Raw genomic sequence first — 18,501 nt, 5'->3', positions numbered from 1 at the left:
ATCTAGGCGGAACCCCGAGATGGGACTCGATTCAGGTCAATAACAAGAGCCAAGTCAATTCGTCCTAAACGTTCGTAAAGCTACCTAGTCAAGATATATTTGTCATAGCTGGGACATCAATCGAGCAGCCTTCATGCGCCAACGAGAAATGCATACCGTATTTGCGTATTATGCCAAATCATATTTTCCATAGAAACACCCTTCAAAAGTTGTATTTATCTTGGAGGTGAGTAAGAACATTGACCCTCATTTTTGTAATCTCACCATCTGGGAGATTTTCTATCCCACCATATACAGTAGCTTTCGCATCCAAGTGCCACTCAAAGAGAAGTGCCGCGGTTTGCACCACCGATCTCCCACCCACGATCCCAAATCGTTTCATTATTTGATCATTCTCCGAAAGATTGCTTTCAATTTGTTGTATTATGTTGGCTTTCAATTGGTCCCGGGCATCGGCCACCCAGTAGTCGTCATGGACAGGTCGGCCATCCTCAATCGCCAGATGCCCGAACTGGCGAAATACGTTTCGTGCCTTCACAACGAAGATCTCGTCATAGATTTGCGCATTATGCAAGATATTCTGAGCCATGAGATAACTTTTTGAACCTGCAGACTTAAGCAGAAGTATTGGTAACTGGCCACTTCCCTGAGCGAACCGAGTATAATGATGTCCCAACATACGAACACAGTCCGTCTCCAGCATGTAGAGATCGCCTTTTTGGGTTGGCCCAGGAAATGTTTGACAACGATATTCCCTACCTCCAAGGAGCTTTCCGCTCGGGAGGATTCTCTCTTCTCCCTCATCGTCCAGATCTTCTTCGGTTTTTCCAATGGTAATACCCAGCGTCGAGGGAAGGAGGGATCCAGAAGGCGATAAACCGGGCTCCGCCACAGGAGTGGTACTGGTAGAGGATTGAGCCTGGCCAGTAGTCAATGTTGATGTCACATATACATCTATTCCTTCTAGCAATTGTGGCTTTACCATTTGTTCTGAGTTTTCATCTGCTAGAACCTCGAGAGGAATAACATTTCGTCCAAAGGATGGCTCAACAGGCGGCATGAGGTCTTCTTCTGATGTTTCAACTATCGTCCGGAATGTACTTGGTGCGGATTCAGTTGATTGAGAATCAGGACCCTTCTCGTCGAAAGTCAAAGACTGTCGTAAGTGTTTAAGGCACAGAGAGTTATAACTTCCATCTGTAAGCGTTGAGCAACCTCCGAAAGAGCAGTAATTTAAGGGAGGATATTCAGTTGTGGAAGAAGAAGAAGGTTTACTAGTGGTAGACGAATCGGCAGATGACAATTTGTGGCTGGAAGGGTTCTCGTCATTTCCAACTGGGAATTTCCGCTTCGCCCGGCCTTCTTGAGCCTTTTGACCAGCGTTTTGCGGCAAACTCTTGGTCTGGCGAGTATCTGGAGAAATCCTTTGGTACACAAAGGAACCTGTTGTATTTGATGATACCTGGATACCACGTATAGACTTTGGTGGAAGACTATGACTATGGTACTTGGCGGTATGGATCTTCAATGCTTGGGGAGAGGCAAAAGGCGGAAATTTGCAATCGGCAGCAGTGCAGCGAAGTCGTCGTATGTGCGTCATCTCGTGCTGAAGACAATGCTTCTCCGACTCAAAACCTAATGTGGCTCGAGGACAAGACTTGAGCCGGCAGGTAAACGCTGAGGTACGAAACTGACTCTTGAAAAGCTCCAGTTCCTCGGCGGTGACTCCTGGATAATCGTGTTGGTCGAGTAGTGATCTGACAGTGTCTTGATACACTATAAGCATTGCCGATATCCCGTCCAAAGGAGCCGAATTCTTCGGTAGTCGGCATGTTCCATCGGGACCTGGAGTAGGTATCAGCAAAGTTGTGTAGCGGGCTATGCACATCATTTGACCACCCACCTGCTTCTGGGAAAAGTTCCGCTTCAAGTCGCTTGAGAGATCTTCCTTTCAAGGCTGCTTCAACATGCTTATAGAGAGTTGGGTGTTGTCGCAGGAATGACGTTCGGTCATTCAATCCATTTGGCGGACTCTTAGCCTCTTCACTGATCGTGGGGTTACTTGTTTCGTTAAGTGTATCTGCCAACTTGCAGGCAAGGACGAGTAGCGGTGAAGCGTTGTCTAAGTCTCCTCTAGCAAATTTGACACTGGACAATAAGTACTCAGTCCAGAATTCAGTGGCGTAGACATGGAATCCATGGAGACCCTTGATAACCCGGAGGTGTCTGGCCTGCTCTGGGTACACTTTGCTAAAAACCTGTAATCCAGAGAGAAGACAGGAAACAGTAGCTACCCCATGTTCTAGAAGTGACTCTTCATGGGTGATAGTCAAGCCGCTCGAGGGAGTCTGTAAAAACCTGAAGTGTTGTTAGGAGTCTTGAATACTGACGAGAGGGTTTGAGTTGCTCACTCTTTGACGGAGACGTGAATGAATGTCAAAGTTGTATCACCTCTTTCTTCAATCAGAGGCCCACATATATCCAGTATATACTCAGGGACAAGATTTGTGACCTCAGGTTCCCCAGAGCTAAAAGTTATTGCAGACAACAACTCGAGCCTCTTCAGTGGCCGTTTTGCAAATGCGATCCAGCTGAGAATACTTTTAACGCGACTTTCCGATCGGATATCCAAGTGGGTTAGTATTTGGAGGAGTATCTTGCGGTAGCTAAAAGAAGGGTTAGAACCCATATATCTGCTGGACGAATAGTTGAAGGGTAAAGCCTACAAGTCACCAAGTTTCTCGGGCAGTTGATTGACAGAGGTCATGATTTCATCCCCGCTATAGAATATGTTCGTCGAGAGATAATCTGAGACCAGTCTGGCGTAAAGAAACATTCCTATCAGGTAGTCAGAAATCTTGGCCATTGAGCTTTTGTCTATGTGATCTTACCATCTGCCTTTTTTGCAATCCCGCGCTCGATACTGTCGACTTCTCCCGGAGATATATGGAGTTGGTGGAATTTTTGTTCCAGCGACTGCAGTCTTTGAGATGCATACTGACGTATCGCCTCCTCTAGGCAGTCTTTTTCATCGCTTAGAGAGATTGTCTGCTTTTTGCGTAAACAGTTTGATAGTATTGAAGAGGTACGACTTGAGATGAGAACTTTGCAGGTCGTATTTCCTGGCGATGATCGGTCTGACGCAACCTGATTCATCAAGCTTACTACTCGTGCTTGCTTTTCCAATTCGCATTCGTCTAAGCCGTCTAAAATGATCCACACGTATTCTGCCTTGGACGGTTCGTTGGATATGCTTTTAAACAAGAGTTGTAAAAGACGTTCAAGGGCGGGTACTGTCGGTGACTTTTTCCCCAGAACAAATTCTTCATAAACATGAGCAACCAAATCGCCATCTTGTCGGAGTAGTTGCATGAGTAAGGACTTCAATATCTGCTCGTAGGTCGTAGACGATGTATACAAGTAAGTGCAAAAATGATGGATGACAAACATGTTGGATGCTTGCATAAAGTTGACAAGCTGTGTTGATATCACACTCTTTCCAGACCCCGGCGTGCCTTGTAACCAGAGGACCGATGTGTCAGGCTTGCTCTGAAGCCAGGAGCTGATTTTGGGATTTTTCAGCACCCATGAGCAAGTGCCTGGATGTTTTCGCCCTTCGGCCGATATTGATTCAAAGATTGCCAATTGGTCCGATTCATCCATGTTTAACCATGAGATTATAGATTGGTATTGCTTAGCAGCCTCTTCCCCGTCAAGGTTGGACACCTGCTCAAGGCTTTGCTCCCTCCAGCGGCGGATATCTTGACGCATTTCTTTTGCTTCGGCAATGTTGCGCGCATTTGCTTCTCGATCAATTAACGCCTCATGTCGCTTCATATCTTCAAGAATATTGTCAAATCGTCTCTGGAATCGGCCCCAAGTAGTGAGGAAAAGCAACTTCCAACCTGAATGATAACGGTTAATCGTCAGAAAGGCGCTCGTGTATGCAAATGGTGAGCATTCTTACCACTTCGCCGCACAAACTTGTAAGCATGTTTATGGAACTGCAGAATGTCCGCATAAAAGACAGCCAAAGTTTGCTGAAAATCTGGATCGCGAATGAAAGCATTTCCCAGGAGCTCAAATCTTCCCAGTGATTCTGCAAGTTGTGAGTAGCCCTTGATAATTTGCTCGAATGCGTCGACATATTCCGAGGCGACGCGTAGAATTAGAGCAACTGGCGCCCATATCCATGGTAGATACGGGGTGCCATTACATAGAACATCTATCACTTTAGAATAGTGCTCTATTCCCCTAAAAAAAGGCATAAGCCGGCGCATGTTGCGAAGTGACCCCCGCGCTGCGAGCTGCCGTTCAATCTCAAGAGCCGCATCTCGTACTTGTGCAAGAGTCGAAACACGAAAGTCGCGCGAATCTGCAGGAGTAATTGTGCGATCGAGATCTTCAAATGCCGCCTTTATTGTTTGCCTCGCGGGAGCGGATATGGGAGGAGGCAGAGGCATTCCGACAAAGTCTTGTTATCTCATGTCGCATCGATCCAGGGTTGAAGATAGGGGATGGTGCGAAAGAAAAAGACAAGACGCCGTAATAGAAGCAGATGGCTAAAACATGTTTGTGTAACAGCCATTGGGCAGCCATGCAGGCAGGCAGACAGCCTCGTTGACAGCCTCGTCGGCCGCCTTACCGAGCAGTGCACCCTTTGCACCCTTCACAAGACCGCACAGCCACCGCCAGTAAACAATACTCTGGATCTAGATCTGCGTCAACCATCCATCAAGTTTGAGATATTATATCAGTTTCATTCAAGTACCGAGTCCTTACCTATTTTACAATATCGCTCTCGCGTCGCAGCAGCAACTGATCAGGCAACTCTCCTGAGGCATATTGGATGGAGCCTGGTGATGATCCCTACCGCCACGAAGCTAAGAGGCAGCGATTGGACAATTCTCCAAGCTCTCATACCAGTTCATTCGTTAGAAGAGCCGAAGAGCCTGATAATCTGAGTCCAGCGGCACAACAGCATGTCCCGTCACTATTCACAGGCCAACTGCCCGTCTCTACAGGAGTACTGCCCACATGGCCGTCCACATGGCTGCCAGCTCAGTATCCCATCAGTCTCAATTTTGGATACCAACCCATTTTCCAAATAGCTTCCAACTTTCACGCACAAAATAATCACATGATAAGCCAATCCTATGGGATGGTCGGCCCCAATGGAGTTGCTCCGTACGATAAGCAGTTTGCTGCCAATGGATATCCACGCGGGCTCCCAAATTCCGTCTTTTGGGCTAATCCACTATCAGAAGTCCCTATCGACTCTCTTGTGGCGTCGAACACCTATCAGCTCAACGGTCAACTGCTCCATGCTGAGTCTCTGGCGTTGATTCAGCCAGCTGGCGAACTATATCCCACAAGCTCGTACCAGGCCTCCATCATCTCGGAGCAGTCTTCGGTGTCGCCTTCTACAGCCACTTGTATAGATATTACGCAAGAGCCTGGTGAGGTTGAAGAACCGCAGTCCAACACATACCAAGAGACGTTAGTTTGTTTTGGCATGGTGAGCAGGTTCGAATGGTCGCGTACAAGGACTCTGAACTGACCCTTACAGATCTCGGGTGTTTCTGGGAGATGCGAAAACCGAGCTTCAGAAAAGAATCCACCAGTGTATGAAGTCCAAATAAATTCGTCCGCAAGTTTCAGCGCAATAGACGATCCACGTATGAAAGGAATGATTCTATCGGACCATGGACAGATGATCCAGGGCCTTCTCGATGAACCGACCATAAATCTCCACGCCTCTTGCACTCCGCATAGTGAGCCTTCAGCGCGAAAGATTTCCAAGGGTTCTGCACAGCTATCTTGCGTGTTAGATATTACTGTATACGGCCCCTGGGAGCTATTTGAACAAATCGGTATATGGTTTCAAGAGTATGGGGTGTATCTCCAGGATCCCCGAGTGTGTCATAAAGACGTCAAATACTGCAACCCTCACCGATTGTCATCAGAGGCCTTTGAGTCGTGTCTCTTGCTTTCTCAAGTTGTCTCTCATACAGGCATATCATCTTGCCTTCAGGATATCACAGAAGGACCAGAGTTGCTGGACATGCTGAGCAGCAATGTCGACCTGGAGGAGACTCCGCAACCAACGGCAATACGCGCAATTCTTCAAAGGTAGGTTACCGCCACTGTTGGAATCACTCTGTCGTATGTGTAAACTGACAATCTCCAGTCACCAGAAGAAAGCATTGACATTCCTTCTTCGCCGCGAGAAAGGCTGGGCTTTCGATGATCATCAGTCAGATATTTGGGAGAAAGCAGACACGAATCAGGGACGCTTGTGAGTGCTTATCCTAGTTTTGATGGTAGTAGAACTAACGATCGGTGTAGTTTTGTCAACAGAGTTTCTAATACTCACCAGTCCGAAGAGCCCCCGCAGTTTTATGGAGGCATCGTCGCCGACCCAATGGGTCTCGGAAAGACATTGACTATGATCTCTTTAGCAGCAACAGACTTAGACAGCGATATGAACAACGGCGTTCACATGGATATTGATGATGAGCAAGACAATCCTGTCCCGACTACTCTCGTAATTGTACCTCCACCACGTAGGTTTTATGGATGTTGATATCACCACTGAACGATGCCATATGCTGACTTCTAGTAGTTCTTGGCACCTGGGAAGAGCAACTAGCAGAGTAGGATTGTCAATGAGATGTTGGTTGTATATGCGACTAATACTTAAACAGGCACGTAATAGAGGGCAGCATAATATGGCGTTGCCACCATGGCAAAAACAGATTCGTTGACAAGAGCGAGCTCGATGGTGTAAACGTGGTTTTGACCACATATCACACCGTTTCTGCCGAGTGGAAGACTGGGAATTCCATTCTGTTTTCAGTTCGCTGGAGAAGAATTGTTTTAGACGAAGGTGAGCCGGTATAAAACATGATTCAGATTCGTGTGACTAACGTGAACAGCACATTATATCCGAAATGGAAACTCGAGGATGGCTCATTCAATATGCGCGCTTGACTCCGTCGCCCGGTGGGCTGTCACTGGTACACCGATCCAGAACCGTCTGGCTGATCTTGCGACTCTCCTCAGATTCATCAGAGCTCATCCTTATACTGATCCAAGGGCATTTGATACTGATATATCTCGCTTCTGGAAATCTGGAAAGGACGAGGAAGCCGTGAGGCGATTGAAACACCTTTCAACGTGTCTTCTTCTTCGCAGACCCAAAGCCACGATTAATCTTCCCCAACGAAGAGATGTGCGATGCCCTGTTGACTTTAGCCGCGAGGAAAGAGCACTATATGACGAGATACGTGAGCAAGCGGTCAGCAAAATCGAGGAGGTGCTCCAAAATAGCTCGGAGGCGTCGCGGGCGGGCGGCTATGTCAACGTTCTTCAGCGGATTGAATCACTGCGACTTGTCTGTGACTTGGGCCTCTATTATCACTCAAGGCACCAAAATCTCCAGAACCTGATGGCCGAAGCCAGTGACTGGGCCAGTGTTGCGCAGGAGACGTTTAATGTTCAACGAGGAATGGGTTCAATGGTCTGCGCTCAATGCTCATCAACTCTTGAGCTGACCGAGACGCTCTTTGATGATTCAGCCTCGGCACACACAAGTCCAGAATTTTCCCGTTGTTTGAGATATCTTTGTGGAGATTGCATACACAAATTGGGCCGAGCTAATCACATAGCCCTCTGCCGCCACAAGCCTTCATGTCCAACAGCGCCAGTGTCCATAAGCACAAGCGTCTTTGAAGATGTCTCCAGTCTCATTTCACCACAGATAAAGAACCTTTCAACCGGAATTCCGTCCAAGGTGAAAGGTCTGATTACTGATATCAAGTCACTCCCTCCAGATACTAAATGGTACAGTAATCCCACAACGCCTGTAACCGGCTGGTAGGGCGCTAACATGGAGGCATCATAGTGTTGTATTTTCGACGTGGAGGTTGACTCTTGATGTTATCGAAGCTGGCCTGGATCAAGCGTCGATTCCCAGTATCCGCTTCGACGGCAAAGTGCCTCAAAAGGATCGGCACTCTGTCATAGAGAGGTTCAAGACGGATCCAAATCTCCGTGTCATGTTACTCACACTCTCGTGCGGTGCAGTGGGGTAGGTGGTTCTTTGGCCGAGTTCTTTTGCCTGACTGACATTTCTCAGTCTCACGCTTACTGTAGCCTCGCGAGCATATCTCATGGAGCCGCATTGGTTAGTTCTCACAGCAAAACAAGAGTTGGTAGCCATACTTATCTACCCACAGGAATCCAACTCTCGAAGAGCAAGCTCTGGCGCGAATTCACCGAATCGGCCAGACGCAAGAAGTGACGACCGTGCGCTTTTATATGCGGGATTCGTTCGAAGAGGTTAGTCCAATGCACGAAAGTTGATAATCATATACTTATGCCTATTCCAGCAAGTCATGGAACTGCAAGAGTCAAAGAAGAATCTTGCTGGAGTCCTGCTCTCTCCTCACGATGGAGGGCGCATGGACGACAGTTTGGGGACGCTGCAGGTAAGTGATCTTTATGTCACATTGGTAAAGAATGTCGCGTCTGATGCGCCTGTAGCGGTTGCGTGTATTGCTTTAGTCAGAAACATATGGGGGGCGCTGATCAAATTTGTCAATATGTTGCTGCCAAGGACACATCGTGAGCTTGAGCTCATCGCTCAGATCAAGTGAATGAAGATTGAAAGGGGGGACGAGATCCAGTGTATCAGGCTAAATTGATCATGTATTGCAGAGATTGTTGGGATTGAAAACTTGCATTCGAATGGGGGAGTTGGCTAGCAAAAGCGCGTACCAGAAAGGCAAAAAAAAAAAAGAAAAGAAAAGAAAGAAAAGAAAAGACGGACAGATAGGAAATTTTCTACAGAATGAGACATTTTTGCGTCCAAGAGAATATCTCAAGGCGATTGATATGACGGGCAGGGAGAAACATAAGGAAGATTGTCATTGGCAGTGGGGAAGCACTAAGAATCTTGTTTCTCAACTCGAATATGAATAAAAGAGAAGCATTTGGTAGAGGCCAAGGAAGCTCGAATAGTACATCAACGACAAGACCGCCGGCTGCTGACGGCCGATCTTACGGGAGGTATCATCAATACTGGAAGACAGAGGCAGCTGTTGTTCTCTCTTCCTCTTGTGAAAACCTTCGACAGATTGCCGGGTAGACCATGGCCTTCATGTCATCAGAGCCACGCTCTCCCCACTATGTCGGCGAGCTTTGAGGAGCTTCAGATGCCGCAGATGCCGCTATCCGACCGTTGTCAGGACGGCTATATCGATAGCGGCGACAACAAATGAACCGGTGGATATGGATTTCTGTGGTATTTGCGGTATCAAGCCGGCAGCCGGGCGGCTGGTAAACCGGAGGTCGGATCGGGGGGAGACGATGGAGAATTCGGAGAGTGGAGTATGGCGCTATCGCGGGGCCAAAAGCAGAAAATGGTGCGCAGGTATTGTCTAGAGGAATGGATCAGCTAGTTTCTATGCATTCGGTGGGAAATGTTTGATGGATAGGGAACCGGATTTGCCTCTAGAAATTACATCACTGAGCTGAGCGGAGAGATGATGTAACTCTTGGGATCTTGAAATTGGAAGTTGAATTTTGGTGAAGGTGCTGAGAAGAATTACAGAAGCTGGCAGTGGGGCTGATAGAGCCGATAACAGCTGTGGCGCTGTGGTTGTGGCGCCTCCTTTGGGGAACCTGTACCTGAATCTGCACCTGTAAGGCGCTAGAAAACTTTGTAGATGCTACTGGGCGACATGATTTTCCAGAACAATGGCGCGTGATCTTATCGATCAAGATTGATGGCCATGAACATGAAGGAAGGAACAAGAGAAGCGAGGCCGCGATACACTGATAACAATATTACTCTCATCGCTACGCACACAATAATAATTGCCGAAGTTCATCAACCCTAGAGTTGACATCCCAATACTCTGTGCACTCACTTCAACACTACGCAAGCACACAACTCGCTTGGCATTGTTCTCTATCAGCTGTCAGTCCAGAACCAAACACCGATGCGATGATGCAATCAACACTCTCAATGAGCACCGATTCCTTCGCCTGCATATTTGCTTGGCCACAGCCAGCTAGTGGGCGCACAGATGACCGTGGCAACAAAAGCTGTTCAATCTGTCAGCTTTTGGTCCATCACTAACGAGCGGCTCCATGACTCGGAAGCCAACGCCGAGAAAGCGCCTTCTTGGTACACGATTAGCGCGGTGAGGCCTGGGAGACGTTGCGAAGTTGACATGGACTGACTGGAGAATCTAGACGCATCGACTCGCTGTCCCCACCGAGAGGCAGCGACAATTTGCAGCAGCGGAGCAGATTTGCCTCGGCCCCATTAGCCCAGTCGACGCCTTTCGATTACATACGCTGGGCTGTAAGCGTCGAGGCGCGTCTTGTTGGACACTGGCTGTCCGGGGTGCAGCAGAGAAGCTTCAGCTAACAGCAGATCACCTGCGGCAGTTGCACACCTACACCACGACTAAATTAACGCTGCATTGGGATCCTCGCCCGCGCTCTCGAATTTTCCAGGGCTGCCAATGCGATGCCTGCCCTGTCAAGCCTTTTCCGGGCATCGTCATCACTAAAGAGCTTCTCGCCACGCCTCATTGGAGGCTCTACCTCGCCCAGTCCCCCCAGTGGGGAATCCTCTCGAGCACGCAATCGCCTAGTACAGCGGCCAAGTCCGCTCACGGAAGGCTCTCACACAGCCATCACCAGATTTTTCTCAGTTTTGGATGGGTTTGCATTAGATAATGGCATGGTTCTTTTCTTCTCGAAGACGCTAATGGATGCAAGAGGTATGAACCTACTTCATCTGCATCATCGCCGCGTCGTTGATCCTTTGCTTTCCACTCTCTCTTGTCCACAGCATTTCCTCTGTTGTGCTGCCTTACACTGAAAGCAACGGGAGCTAGCCAGCGAAATCTGAGTAGCGGGCTGTTTCCAGGGCTCTTGATTTCGATATAGCGGATAGCGACGCCACATCCGTTGCCAAGCCGCCGGCATTGGACTCATTCTGGAAGCCGTTCACATTCACGCCAAGCGTCACAAGTCACGCAGCAAAGTCTTGCCCTCTTCTTGTTAATAGCCTTCTTTTTTCCTACAACGCGTTGAATCATCTCTACCAAACACATCACAATGGGTTATCGCCAGGACTACCTCGGCGACGAGCAAACGCCTTACGATGGCAAGAAGGAGCACGACCATACGCAAGATGTGCCAAACGACGATCTTGAGGGGTCAACACACATTCTCCAGGACCGTCTCCGCCGCTCTCTGTCTGCACGCCAGGTTCAGATGATTGCCATTGGAGGCACCATTGGAACAGGTCTCTTTCTCGGCACGGGCAAGTCGCTGGCTACTGGTGGCCCAGCTTCGATCCTCATCTGCTATGCCATCGTCGGTTTTATCGTCTTTGTCACGATGCTCAGCTTGGGAGAGATGGCTGCGTTTTTACCAGTGGCAGGAAGCTTCTGTACATTTGCGGGGTAAGCTCTCTTCGCCTTCTGGATTCGATGTGTTCGTATTTACTGACGGGGGACCCGTGTTAGTCGCTTTGTTGATGACGCCTTTGGCTTTGCCCTGACATGGAATTACTGGTTCAACGACGCTGTTTCGACTGCATCTGATCTAGTTGCGCTGCAATTGATTCTGCAATACTGGACCGATAACTTTCCCGGATGGGCGCTCAGTCTGATATTCTGGTTTGTCTTGATTGTTGTCAACATTGCTACCGTGCGTGCATACGGCGAGGTAAGCAAGCATAACAGCTCCAGGCGACCTTGACCAAAACCAGTTGTAACTAACCAAAATAACAGCTTGAATACTGGCTCAGTTTGCTCAAAGTCATCACCATCGTTGTGAGTAGTAGTTTCGGTGTTGGTGAATCGATGGCAAACTCAACTAACTCTCGTTTAGGTCTTCATTATCATGGGTATCGTTGTTAACTGCGGCGGCAACGCTGAGGGTCGTTACATTGGTGCCGAATACTGGCACATTCCTGGCGCCCCATTCGTCGGCGGCATTGGCGGTTTTGCCTCGGTTTTCGTCACGGCCTCTTTTGCGTGTAAGTAGCTGAAATTCCCTGCACAGATTTGCTTCATTGGCTGACAGCGAGATAGACGGTGGTACCGAGTCGATTGCCATCACGGCTGGTGAGACAAAGAACCCCACAAAGACGATGCCCAAGGTGGTGAAGAATGTCTTTTGGCGAATTCTCCTCTTTTAGTATGTTCTGTCAGCCTTCTGCAACCATGCACCATTGCGGTACTAACAAGTCACAGTATCCTCTCCGTCCTCCTCATTGGTCTCAATGTCCCCTACGACTATCCTAACCTCAACTCTAAGGAGACACGCACCTCACCTTTTACCATTGTCTTCCAGATGACTGGAGCCAAGGCTGCAGGCAGTGTCATCAACGCCGTCATTCTGACCAGCGTCTTGTCTGCTGGAAACCACGCCCTGTTCGCCGGAACGAGACTGCTGTACACTTTGGCCATGGAAGGCCATGCTCCCAGATTCTTCGGCAAGCTTAACAGAAACCAGGTTCCCTGGGTGGCTGTTCTGGCAACCGGCTTCGTTTCGGGACTCTGCTTCGGCTCGAGCTTCATCGGCGCCGGTCAACTTTGGTCGTGGCTGCAAAAGTATGTGATGTCGTCAAATCCGCTCGATATTGTATCGCTAACCAAGTCATCTGTAGCCTTGTCGGTGTCTCTAATCAGCTCAGCTGGATCGCCATCGGTATCACCTCTCTCCGCTTCCGCGCCGCCCTCGCTCGCCAAGGCAAGACGCATCTGCTTCCCTTCAAGAACTGGACTTACCCGTACGGTCCCTGGATTGCCGTTCTGCTGAACTCATTCCTTGTCCTGATCCAGGGCTGGAGCTGCTTCAGTCCATCATTTGATGGCGTCAGCTTTGTCAGTTTCTACATTGAACTGCCCATCATGCTGGTCATGTATCTCGGTTGGAAGATCATCAAGCGAACCAAGTTCGTGCGTCTGGACGAAATGGATCTCGTGACGGACGTGCACACGGCTGAAGAGCAAGTAGAAGAAGAGAAGGGATGGAAAGGAAAGGCAAAGAGTGTTATTGGGTGGTTATTCTAAGCATTAGCGTGTCTGTTTTGGGTGTTTCTTTTTCGTTCTTTTTTTTGCTACACGATGACGATGATTCCCTGGAGTTGGCAGCCAGCAGGATTTGTACAAAGCCGTTGGACATGGACTACTCGGATATACTTAATGGTGAACATTTGACACAACTTACCAAGGAATGCTATTACGGGATCGTCGTGCTTATGAGTTGACAAGCTTTTGTTTGTCAACGGTGACAAAGGGCTCAACAGGGCTCAACAGCCAATGGAAGGTAAGCATTCGCTCCTTAGCGCCAAAGTGTCATGATTATGCAGCGAATTATTTGCATTTTTAATCAGCAACGAGGCTATACCTAAAGCACTTCAGGCGGACAAAGTTAAATAGCCTACTAACATGAGCCGGGCACAGCATCTCCATTTGGAATCCTTGTCCACATGCTGGTAGCTGCTGAAATCCCACGTATGAGGGTTTCCGTGTGGAGCTTCGGAGCTTTGCGTCGCTTTTCACTAGCAATCGGTGTCCGCCCGCGAGCTGGGAGCTGCTACTACTAGCCGTTATTAGCTGACAGCTGGACATATATCTGACGGGTATTCTATTCTTTTTCTCACCTGTACTGGAGAAGAGAGGCATAACGGCTATTCACTCGCTCAGTTTAAGTACACATTCAATCCGCCATGGAGTCGTTGCAGGAGAAGACGCACCCAGCCGGCGACGGGTCGCCCCCAGCTGCTCGGATCTCAACGGCCTCGGACCAGAGACCTGCGACGTCGAAAATGGATCTTGCCGCGTTCGATGGATCGTTCGCTCCGGGTGTGCGGCCCGGCGCCGTGCGGTTGACTCCGTGGTATCGCAGGCGAGACTATTTCGTGGGCCAATGGGTTGATATATCTGTGTGGAAGTCTGCTGTACGTTGTTTTTTGATGATTCTGGGTTTCAATTGGGAGTTCGATGGCTGAGACTTGGTTTGCTGACGGAACTCGTTTGGTGGGGATTCTAGGTTGTCGAGTTTGTTGCGACTTCGTGCCTCGTCTTTCTCTCGGGCCAGATAACTGCTACCCTAGAAAGCTACCAGACGCCACAAGTTGGCGGATACATCGGTATTTCCAACATCATTCTGATAGCGACGTTTATCTACGCGACGGCTCCTGCTTCGGGAGGACATTTGAACCCAATGATTACGTTTTCGGCCATTTTGACTGGTCTCTGTTCCGTGCCTCGAGGTATGTTTCTCTTGAGATGCATCGTGTGGACGTGTCGAGTGATTCAGCTGCCTGATACTACCCTGACTGAATACAAATATGCCACGTACATTATGCACGCATACCTAGTTGGTCAACTCATTGCTAACAGGCTGCCCTCCTTAGGCATTCTCTACATGTGTGCTCAGACTCTAGGAGGTGCCCTCGCAGGTGGAATTCTCTTGGGTGTCTGGGGTCCCAAAAGAGCCACAAGGTATGTGTACCCAGCATGTAGTAATCTTGTCACCTTGTGTCCGCAAGAAGACACGTAATTCAGAGATGCTAATACAAGCTTATTGTTACTACCAGCTTGCAAGGTGGCGGTTGTTGGTACGACCCATCTCAGGCAAACCCCGGTCAAATTTACCTCAACGAAGTCTTCGCCTCGTTTGTCCTCCTATTCCTGTCCTTTGGTGTCGGTCTCGATCCTCGACAAGCAGCACTGTTCGGCCCCCGAATGGGTCCTCTTCTAGTTGGCGCGTCATTGGGTCTGGTCTCCTTTGCCACGAGCGGAATCATCCCTGGCTATGCTGGAGCGCAGATGAACCCGTCAAGATGCCTGGCCTTTGGAATTGCGAGGCGAGATATGACATGTGAGTGCCATTGAATCTTCCCTGGTGGTGCTAAATCAGCCCTTGGGTTTCAAACCCTTTTTGGACAAGTTCAAGTTAACTAACGAGATGTCTGCTACTTTTAGACCAGTGGGTTTGGTGGTTTGGGCCGGCTGTAGGGTGCCTTATGATGGGTATTTTCTACAATCTGATCCCACCGCATCATGTGGAATTGTCGAAGCAAAAGAGCAAAGAGAGCCGGATGAACTCTATGGCTGGGAATACCGAGGTACCCGAGGTTTGAGATAGAAATCGGAAATCAAAGAGGGGTCGGGAGAGACGCTGAATTCAATAAACGGACTCTTGGGATGGCACTGATTGCTAGGGCAATAGAAAAAGAAAAAATATGGCCTGATGGCTTGATGGCAAAGGAGATGAAGCTAGCGAGGCAGCCAATCGAGAGGGATGGTCTAGCTCACCGGTCGACTGCTTCCTTGTTAGTGCTTGGGAGGCTGCATGAGACGAGCCAGGATAGACGGCTTGAGGGGGGTCATTTGAACAGGGGCGATTGGGTCTGTTGAAAGGCATCCTAACCACGCTGGCATTGCGATTTTTCGACGGCGTTTTTTGGAGTCTTTGTTGATTGACTGGAATGAATCATTTCCATTTCTGTACGGCGTATTTGGAGCGGAATAAAGCACCAGTCTGAGGTTTGTACAATGGAGCTTGGAGGTTTGGGCAGCATGCGTGAGAACGCCTATATCACAACATTTAGAGATAATACTTTTTTTTCTTGGCAAACTTCTCTATCTTTGTCCCACAGGTTATCTACGCCACTTACGAGTTGAACAACAGGTCGACCAACAGGCAAAGCCATCGCATGGCCACTCCATTGGATGTTGCGTGTCTCTCCGCAAAGGGCATGCATTGCGAATGAAAAAGCATTCAGAGTCTCATTAACGACATGACCCAGAGATGAACCTCTCGGAGATGCAATGATCCAACTGCGACGTTTCGGAGCACCAATCCATCGGATGCAAATGAGACATCAAGCACTCATGGAGATTGCATCGGAATAGCGATCGGGAGCGTGATGGACCAGGTGGGTGTGCTTTCCCTGGATCGAATGTAACTATCGGGATTTTTAAATTAATGTGGCGAGGGCTAGATCCCGCAAACAACCAGGGTCTGTCCAGGCGATCGTGATATAAACTAGGACTCTGCCAATACCAACCAAATCGAGTTCATGCATGGAGGACGTGGGGAGGAGAACAGACTCAGCTGCCTACGCTTGACCTTGTCCTAATCTAGCCCGCCGATATACGCTTGTGTAGCGTCGGCTTTGAGACATGCGACACAAACATCCAGGATAGGACATACAGGTAGCACGGGCTGATGCCCAGACGAAAAGGTGCCTTGTTTTCCGTGCATTTAAGTACTACGGTAAGCCGGTATCGTGTGCGACTCTCTTCTCCTGCTCTGTACTCGCTTTTGATATGAGCTTACTCTCTCGGTGAGAAATTGACAGGCCATCTTTGTGTTGCTCCAGAAGACAACCTGTTGAAGTATAAGTATGAGTGATGGAATCCTCCCTTTGAGCATCAAACTCCCATTGTCTCATCCCGCAACTTGTCTCCCTTTGTTTCACATCCCTTCTATCTGAACGACTGCTTACCAAGTTTTTGACAATGAAGCTCCTTGCCATCACCGCGCTCTTCATCGCCGGCGCCCTTGCCGTGCCCGCGGGCTCCTACCCGCCTCCGCCTCCTCCTGACTACGGCGGCTACTCTCCTGTTCCCAGCAGTAGCGGAGACGACTACGGCTACGTGCCTCCTACCCCTACCCCTCCTCCCCCTCCCCCTCCCCCTCCTCCTCCTCCAAGCTACGACGATGGAGGCGATTACGAACCTCCCACCGATGGGGATGGCGATTCTTCTGACGGTGGGGATGATGGCGATGATAGCGACGACGGTAGCGATGGCGGCGACGGAGAACGCAGTCAAACCAATCTGTGCCCTGCTGTTATTTCTGGGATTGCTAAGTGCTGCTCTACAAATGTGCTCGACCTTCTTAACCTAGACTGTGTATCTCGTAAGTCCTTGTTGTCATCGTAAATGCAGCACCCTCGGTGGTTCGTCACTAACTCGCTCCCACTACAGCCAACAAGGAACCCAAAGACAGGAAAGATTTTGAAAAGATTTTCGCGGGTATGGGCAGGCAAGCCACATGCTGCACTCTCGGTTTGGTGAGCAATGCTTTTTACTATTGATGGGGAAATTCTAGCTGACTCGTAATTGCATCTAGCTCGGCCTGGGTCTTCTCTGCGGGCACTAGATAGCACGGCAACCGTGTTCATTGCTGAAGAAAACCTTCTTTCAGCATCTTGGTATAGCCCCGTCGGAAAATATGGTTGAATAATAAAAAAAAAAAGCAGAGGGGACATCAAACTGAATTCACGGTCATTTGTCATGAAAGCTGCTAAATGGTACATTTTTCTCTTCGACGCTGGAAATCATGTAGCAGGCTGCTGTGCGCTGTATGATTCCTATTTTTATCTAATTACTAGGTATACTTTGTACTTGGGCCATAATAAAATTATTCCGTACACGAATTTGATGAACGTCTTCTTCTTTTGTTGATTCGATGTCAATTCTTTTCTCCTTGGCTGTTTGTTGTTTTCATGCTGATGTTTTGGTGCTTTTACCCTACAACGGAGTTTCAAAAGCTAGCGCTGTCAAGGGCGGCAAGTTGTCGTGCTAGATTGCAGATTCGCTGCGAGCGCTATGGAATCAACCGAGACGATTACCATCCTTAGGAATCTCTGGCCAAGCACAAAAACAAAGCTTGGGGACTCTCAGGATCTCTTTCTAGGTAGCTCGTGTTGTGCTATAGTGAGCTGGTCTTGACCTTTTTTTTTTTTGCCAAAGCACACTTTAAGTTGCTGATTCCACTGACGGCAGTTGACCTCTACAGGGACATGGTCAACATGCGCCAGAACTCGACAGCTTGATTCCTCTTCTTCTTCCTCCCTTTTCAACCCGCTTCCGACCCGTTGAATTTCCAGCCTTTGGCAATTAATTCCACTTCAAGGACTCCAAAGCTTTTGGCATAATGCTGATGTATTCCGCAGGACCTTTTCTTCCGTTACTCGCATTCCGATAACATCGGCGCCATCTCGAAGACGTTTGAACTCGACTGACTACGAACCAATATTGACAACGAATTTTCTCGATAGCCCGCCAATGATCTCAGCGTGAATTGAGCACCAGCTATCCCAGTCAGAGAAAAAGAAGCCGGTCGGAACTCGAAGCATGCCACGCCAAAGCTGTTGCCCATACGTTGGAGACTTTTGGTACGCGGATTGAACTTTTCGACGAACTGACCGGAAGAGGTTCAAACTCCCCTCTTCAGTTTCCCAAGAAAGATGCAGAGCTATCGATTGTCGGTTGTCGGGCGTCTTTGTTGGAGAGATAGGGATTGAACACCATCGCGGTGCAATTTCTGAGCGAAGAAAGGGATGGTAGAGTGGTGTCTCTCGCAGGAAACAAAGAGCATCATGCAGAAATGATTGCCCACTGCTTCACCTGCCTTGTGGTCTTCGACTCTGATTGTGTTCTATGT

The 18,501-nt window shown here is 48.8% G+C and overlaps 5 protein-coding genes across 5 annotated transcripts; 4 read left to right on the top strand and 1 right to left on the bottom strand.

Moving 5' to 3' along the window:
* Positions 1-1,456: 1,456 nt before the first annotated feature.
* M431DRAFT_61590 (hypothetical protein) lies at positions 1,457-4,463 on the bottom strand (the record flags this gene model as incomplete). The annotated part of the gene is made up of 6 exons (XM_024921592.1): positions 1,457-1,845; positions 1,904-2,358; positions 2,493-2,666; positions 2,727-2,838; positions 2,892-3,905; positions 3,968-4,463. Coding segments are annotated over 6 exons (2,640 nt in total), but the record flags the coding sequence as incomplete, so codon positions are not given.
* A 1,100-nt stretch (positions 4,464-5,563) lies between these two features.
* M431DRAFT_72372 (hypothetical protein) lies at positions 5,564-8,660 on the top strand (the record flags this gene model as incomplete). The annotated part of the gene is made up of 9 exons (XM_024922020.1): positions 5,564-6,132; positions 6,191-6,298; positions 6,349-6,566; positions 6,626-6,656; positions 6,708-6,889; positions 6,939-7,845; positions 8,141-8,188; positions 8,241-8,343; positions 8,394-8,660. Coding segments are annotated over 9 exons (2,433 nt in total), but the record flags the coding sequence as incomplete, so codon positions are not given.
* A 2,479-nt stretch (positions 8,661-11,139) lies between these two features.
* M431DRAFT_73376 (hypothetical protein) lies at positions 11,140-13,106 on the top strand (the record flags this gene model as incomplete). The annotated part of the gene is made up of 7 exons (XM_024922121.1): positions 11,140-11,489; positions 11,553-11,754; positions 11,820-11,861; positions 11,920-12,067; positions 12,123-12,228; positions 12,285-12,644; positions 12,701-13,106. 7 exons carry the CDS (start codon positions 11,140-11,142, stop codon positions 13,104-13,106), a joined length of 1,614 nt encoding a protein of 537 aa, XP_024779846.1.
* A 758-nt stretch (positions 13,107-13,864) lies between these two features.
* M431DRAFT_488926 (hypothetical protein) lies at positions 13,865-15,184 on the top strand (the record flags this gene model as incomplete). The annotated part of the gene is made up of 5 exons (XM_024916622.1): positions 13,865-13,996; positions 14,089-14,311; positions 14,456-14,543; positions 14,639-14,922; positions 15,027-15,184. 5 exons carry the CDS (start codon positions 13,865-13,867, stop codon positions 15,182-15,184), a joined length of 885 nt encoding a protein of 294 aa, XP_024779845.1.
* Positions 15,185-16,568: 1,384 nt separating this feature from the next.
* M431DRAFT_267 (hypothetical protein) lies at positions 16,569-17,214 on the top strand (the record flags this gene model as incomplete). The annotated part of the gene is made up of 3 exons (XM_024913917.1): positions 16,569-16,971; positions 17,040-17,125; positions 17,185-17,214. The coding sequence occupies 3 exons, from the start codon at positions 16,569-16,571 to the stop codon at positions 17,212-17,214; spliced, it is 519 nt and encodes a 172-aa protein (XP_024779844.1).
* Between the last annotated feature and the right edge of the window lie 1,287 nt (positions 17,215-18,501).

Source organism: Trichoderma harzianum, assembly GCF_003025095.1.
Source record: "Trichoderma harzianum CBS 226.95 unplaced genomic scaffold M431scaffold_1, whole genome shotgun sequence".
Classification (NCBI taxonomy): Eukaryota; Fungi; Ascomycota; class Sordariomycetes; order Hypocreales; family Hypocreaceae; genus Trichoderma; species Trichoderma harzianum.
The sequence above is the reverse complement of the archived record's forward strand: the minus strand, read 5'-3'. Positions and strand labels throughout refer to the sequence as shown.